This window comes from Dipteris shenzhenensis, chromosome 4 (genome assembly GCF_047967505.1).
Source record: "Dipteris shenzhenensis isolate YYH24624 ecotype China chromosome 4, Dip_SZ_1.0, whole genome shotgun sequence".
In the NCBI taxonomy this organism is placed as follows: domain Eukaryota; kingdom Viridiplantae; phylum Streptophyta; class Polypodiopsida; order Gleicheniales; family Dipteridaceae; genus Dipteris; species Dipteris shenzhenensis.
This window is the reverse complement of record NC_141599.1, coordinates 43,435,012-43,441,098: the sequence shown is the minus strand read 5'-3', so window position 1 is coordinate 43,441,098 and position 6,087 is coordinate 43,435,012. Positions and strand designations below refer to the sequence as shown.

General features: G+C 44.4%; 1 protein-coding gene across 1 annotated transcript; it reads right to left on the bottom strand.

Annotated features, from left to right (window-relative positions):
- Positions 1 to 1,285: 1,285 nt before the first annotated feature.
- On the bottom strand, positions 1,286 to 4,097 carry LOC147902907 (uncharacterized). Its single transcript, XM_087373962.1, has one exon. The coding sequence runs from the start codon at positions 4,095 to 4,097 to the stop codon at positions 1,425 to 1,427; it is 2,673 nt and encodes an 890-aa protein (XP_087230088.1). The 3' UTR covers positions 1,286 to 1,424.
- Between the last annotated feature and the right edge of the window lie 1,990 nt (positions 4,098 to 6,087).

Genomic DNA, 6,087 nt, shown 5'->3' with positions numbered 1-6,087 from the left:
CAAAGTTCTGAAGAGTTCTGAAGTAGGGAAGGTCCATTGTAGGCTAGAAATCTATGATGCCAAAGCCGTGGACACGATCACGATTGGAAATTTGTGATGGCAAAATCTGTGACGTCCGACACCTTCGAGGGTGAGGGAGGGGTGGGGTTTGGGGGCTACAAGGAGGCGAGTGCAGGCAGGAGGAGAGGTGATTGGGGGCTGCGGTAAGGGGAGAAGGTAGCCTAAGCGGAGGGAGTGAGAAAGGGGGGCCAGAGGAAAGGGAGTGTTCAAGGCAAGGACAATGGCTGGGGAGTGGCCGGGTGTAGGGCGAGGGAGGCAAAGGGAGAGGGGCAGAGTGCAAAGTGGTGACGCAGACGCGAGGGGAGGGGAGAGGGAGGCTTAATTAACTTATGAGGTTTTAATTTAAATGTAGATTAATTTACATTAGGGGGTTTAGCTTAGGTTAATGGTTTAATTAAATCACCAATGGATTTTTTCACCGAAGCGCTGAAATCTTCTAACTTTTGTTAATCCAATGCATATTCAGAATGCCGAAAATTACAAACCTGATGCAAAAAGTTTGAGGCAAATCCGATGCTCCAACGCAAAGTTGTAGATTTTTTTGAATTAGTCGCCGTTTGAGGCTGCCTTTGCTCGCTGCTGTGTTCATGGGATTTCATGTGAGTTTGTTGCTACACACATCGCTAGAATTCGTTTTTTATTGTAGCCCATTGATGCTACTTAGAATATGTCATTGCTCAGTGCTTATAGACATGTTGGCTCGAGAGATTTTGCGATGTCTGTGAGCATTTAATGAGGCCTCTATATCTACGTCACCTAGCTTGTTGCTTGAAGCGCATCACTCATTTTCGCTTCATTGACAAAGAACAAACACGAGTTTCTATTGAGTTGGCAAAAACTCTTGCGAGACTCAAGTTTCTTATTGACAGTCTACAGAGCTTCTTGTTTCTCTAGGTCGCTGTAGATGGGCTTCATTGACGTTGTCTGAAGGTGGGTGTGAGGAGAGAGAGTACTGTTCGAGGAACATGGTTTCGAGAGACTTAAAAAAGGGCGATCAAACAGCTCAATGAAGGAAAAGATAGAAGAGCACACGAATCGGAAACGGAAAGGAGATACACCGTGCTTGTAGTACGTGATTCATTCATGTAGGTGATCCTTGAAACTAATCGTCGTTACAAATGTAGGCGCACCCCTCACAACGACTATAGATCAAGTGTGAATGTGCGCCCCTCCCCCCCCAAAAAAAAACACAAAACTAAACAAAAACAACACACACATGAAGCATGTTTATTCCAACAAAAAGATAACCTGTATACAAAACCCGATTTTGAGTTATGGCTTCTTGCGGGTAAGCGCATTTTAACCATCCTAATGTATCGATGTTGACATTGGACAGGAAGATGCTTCAGAGGAGCTTGGGAGTTTTAGGTACTTCGAGATAATTTGAATGATGGAGTGCAATTTAAGCCTCCAACAACAGAGGGTACCACCTCACGACTCGCAACAACAGAAAGTTCCGCCATCTGAATGCGACTCCCAGAGTTTGGTGTTACTATGCTTGCAATACTAGAAGAACAGTCCGAAAGCAAAGCAATGCAATCCCCTGATCTGTATTCTTCCCCTTCTGGTATGTCAACTTGGATGCATTCCACAGCATCTGCTTGGAGATTGTCTAAGAGTTTTTGTAACTCTTGCCGCACTTCCTTCATAGTGGGTCTGTTCTTTGATCTCATCTCTAAGCATTTTACCGCCAACGTTCCCATGCCCACAATTGAGTCCTTGCCCGCTTCAAAACTGAACGTCTCGCCAAGAAATGGATCAAGGACACTTTGCACATCCCCCCTTCTCAAGAGAGGGACTGCCAGGTTCACCAGGCTCGCGTCCTCGAAGCCTCTGCTAAAGTCTATTGGAGATTGGGCAGAAATGAGCTCCAAGAGCACAACGCCGAAGCTGTACACATCGCTTTTGACAGTGATCTGGCCGCTCGTATAGTAGTCAGGATCTATATAGCCCACGGTGCCTTGGATAGCAAGAGTTGATACGTGAGTAGCACCTAGAGGAGCCAGCTTGGAGATCCCAAAATCTGCTACTTTAGCATTTAGATGCTCGTCCAAGAGGATGTTTGCAGATTTGACGTCCCTGTGGTAGATAGGAGGATTAGCTGCTGAATGAAGATAGGCCAACGCATCTGCTGTTTGAACAGCAATGTGAAGGCGTTGCTTCCAGCTCAATCCGATTCTCCCCTTCCGCTCCCCTTGAAGATGCTCCAAAAGTGTTCCATTAGGAACGAATTCAAAAACAAGCAGAGCAATTTTATTTTCCAAACAGCAACCTAAGAGCTTGACCAGGTTCCGATGATTCAATTGTGAAAGTATCCTTACTTCGTTGAGGAACTGTTGTTTGTCCTTCTCCGTTCCTTCCCGCTTACTCCTTTTGATGGCCACTATGGTTCCATCGTTGAGCCTCCCTGTGTAGACCGTTCCAAAACCTCCCACTCCTATTTGGGATCTCTCTGCAAAGTTATCTGTGGCTTTTTGGAGCTCTCGAAGAGGCATCAACGTGGCAGTTTCCCTGTTCACCAACGTTGCTATCAAGTCTTTGTCTTGCTGATGTTTTCTGGAGTACACTCTCCATTGCCACCCAAGGAACGAACAGCTACACATGGATATCAAGAGAGACGCAAATACTATTGCCAAGAGCTGCCACAGCTTTAGGCGGACTAACGTCGGCATCGGATAACACGGCGCATCACCATTATATCCACAAGGACAAGGTGGGAGCGTTTCAGTAAATTGACAAAATGGTGTATTGTACGTAGCCGTAAGACAATCAGTCCAATTGCTACTACAAAGTCCCTCGTTAGAAGAAAAGAAACTGGAATTCATTAAAGTGGCAGGTAGACCAGCCGGAACTGGGCCGAAGAGATAGTTGCTGGAGACATTGAGATAGGTCAAGTTGGGCATATGAATGACGGTAGCAGGAACTCGCCCACTCAAATGGTTGTTGGACAGATCTAAGACCCTCAAGGAAGGCAGGACAGTGGCTGTGAAAACCTCAGGTGATATTTCGCCCTCCAGATTGCTATCGCTCAGATTCAAGACTTCCAGTTGACGCAGAACTGTACTGTTCAGGCTGGGAGGAAGAGTAATGCCCGTCAGATTGTTGCCCCCCAGCAGAAACTCACGGGCTTGATCAAGAGTCTCGAGAATTTGCTGTAAAGGCTGAGGGTGTTCCGATGAACTTCTCATCCATAGATGGTTGTCGCTAAGGTCTATTACGACACCAGTACCTGGAACGCCACTTTCGAGTATTCTAGCAATGTCTCCAGTAAAGTTATTGCCTCCTAATCGAAGGGCCCCTGTCACTATGGAGAAGGCGTGGAGCAAGAAATCCTCGATATTACCAGAGAGTTTGTTGTTTTGAAGACATAGATTCACAATAGACTTACCTTCAAGACTGATAGGAAGAGGTCCATCCAGCTGGTTGTGGCTCAGGTCTATGCTAGTTAAACTTGGACCTATTTCAACTTTGGGTATGTTGCCGATGAGGAAATTATGTGATAGGTTCAAGCTGGATGGTCCATGTTGCAGTAGCTCCTCACGAATGCCGCCCTGAAGCTGGTTGAATGACAGGTCCAGAACTTGCAGTTTGGGTAGGCGCACAAATCCAGACGGTATCCATTGCTCCAGTTGATTGTTTCCTATGAGCATCTGGTCCAGACTCTGCAAACTCGGGAATTCTGAATCCGTAAACCGTGTAAGCCGGTTGCTGCTGAGTTCCAGAAACGTAAGATTGGTCAGACCTTGCAAACTGGGAATTTGGCCGGTAAGACTATTATGCGAAAGGTCTAGGCTCACGAGGCTGGTCAAGTTCTCCAGCTGAGGAATGGTGCCAGTCAGTTGATTGCCGGAAAGAGAGAGGAACTCCAGGCTAGTCAAGTTATGCAGGCTCGGGATGGAGCCAGTTAGGCGATTCTGCTGCAGAAAGAGGTAGCGCAGCCTCGGGAGTCTGTTGATAAACGATGGAATGGAGCCTGTAAGCACGTTGTGCGAAAGATCCAACTCCTCCAGGCTTTGGAGAGAGCCGAGCAGTTGCATATCCACTGAGGAGAGTCCCCAGCCACTAAAATCAAGCGCGTCAACTTGAACAGCAGCGTTGCAATGGACTCCCACCCACGTGCAGGGGTTGTCGTCGCTCTCTTTCCAGCTCTTCCAGAATGTGATGGGCGGAGGTTCCGTCGCCTCGAAAGGTGTTGCCCAGTCGACGGTGAGGTTGAGAAGGAGGTGCCCATCGAGCGATAAACCTTGGATGTGCAGGTGCGAGAGTAAGAAAAGGAGGATGGAGCATGTGATCCAAGCATGAGCAAGGGAGAAGAAGGGAGACGAACGTTTTGGAGACAGATTGTGGAGCAGCATGTTGCCGTTCGACAGAATTTCGATTCACGTACGTCGCCGGAGGTTGGGTTGGCTGCTGTAGAGAGCTCCTTTTTTCCACACATATGCTTGCTACGTATGAGTATGTGATATCTAGTGATTAGTAGTCCTCTGCAAGGGGAACATAGAAGTCTTTGAGAGATACAATACTTGGCATTGTCCCTCTCTCTTTGCTTCCTTTCTTCAGATCTCGCTTCATTTGCAAGATTTCCTCAGTATTTTGATGGGTAATTCTAAACCTTCAACCCAAGCATCGTTAGCGCATATCCAACACAAGCATGCACGAGAAGACGTACAAGAATCAACAGGGTCACATCATCCAGAAGGTGCATTCCCCAGGAAGCTGCAAGCTCAGGGAGCGTGCCTTTCTACCTCAGCCTTCAAGAAGTACACCCGGACCACAAATACGAGAAGGAAGAGGGTGAACATGAAGACTTTTATGAAAAAAAACCACGACAAAATTGGAGATAGGCATGTTCATGTCATTCTTTTCCTCAACATTTTGAGTTGCTATATAGTCAGCCAAAAGGTTTCAAGTCAAGCACGGAAACGAAGATAGCAACTAATAATCTGCTTTTCAATTCTTGACTCCAACTGATTTGGTTGAAAATTTTGGCTTGAAAGATTCCATTCAATGTCTTCATTTCCACGTGTTTGAGTCATGAGGGTATTCATCTTTATCTTCTTCCTTCTTTGCTCCTTTTTTTGCACCATGGTATGAAATTGCTTGCAAGAAATGGCATCTACATGTCAATACATAACCCTACCATATTTCCAGCCTAGGTGCTTTCTTCTTTTTCATTCTTGAGGATAGTCATGACTAAGAAAACAAGGAAAAAGACACAAAAACGTGACAAAAATGGAGAAAGGCATGTTCATTGCCATCTTTTCCTCAACATTTTCAACCAAACTAGTTGCTATCTTAAGACTTTCAACCAAACTAGTTGCTGTCTTAAGAATTTTCATTTTTGATGACACATCAATTGAAGAAAATTCCATTTTAATCTCTATTTCTTATTATGAAGTCATGAGTGTCTACTTCGTTCTCTTATTCACGATCTCTCTAGTTACCATCTTATTTTTAATATTATCATCATCTCCAACCCATCTTCATCTTCATCGTTGTTATTGTTAGCATCATATGCATGGTCTTATCCATTAACCTACTTTTATACCCATGACAGTTAAAACTATGAGCTTTTTGTTATACACTTATTTTCTTTGAAGATATATGGCTTCAACCAAAATTTTACTCCCTTGAATCTACTACGGAGTAATAAGAGTTATATTTTACGTAAACATTCAAATAAGTAATTCTATTTGAAGTGTTTTTCTTTAAGGATTCCATGTCTTGTATCACTTGAATCATATGTGATTCAATAGACAAAAAAGTTGATAAGCTTTCTATTGAAATATTTCAAAAAGAAGGGTTTCCTTAAAATTTAACCTTTGGGTGGTTTGCCTTCAAAAAAGAAGAATGAAAAGAACTTCGTATGAGGGCTGGTCCAAAACAAGCATTGCAAGACTGCATCGTTACCTTTCACTAAGGATGATATAGTTTTTCCAACTGTAGAATTCTCTCTTTTTCATTGACCAAGGAAGGTTTGTTAGTCAATAAGCCAAAGAAAACAATTTGTTACTAGTCAACAAAGCC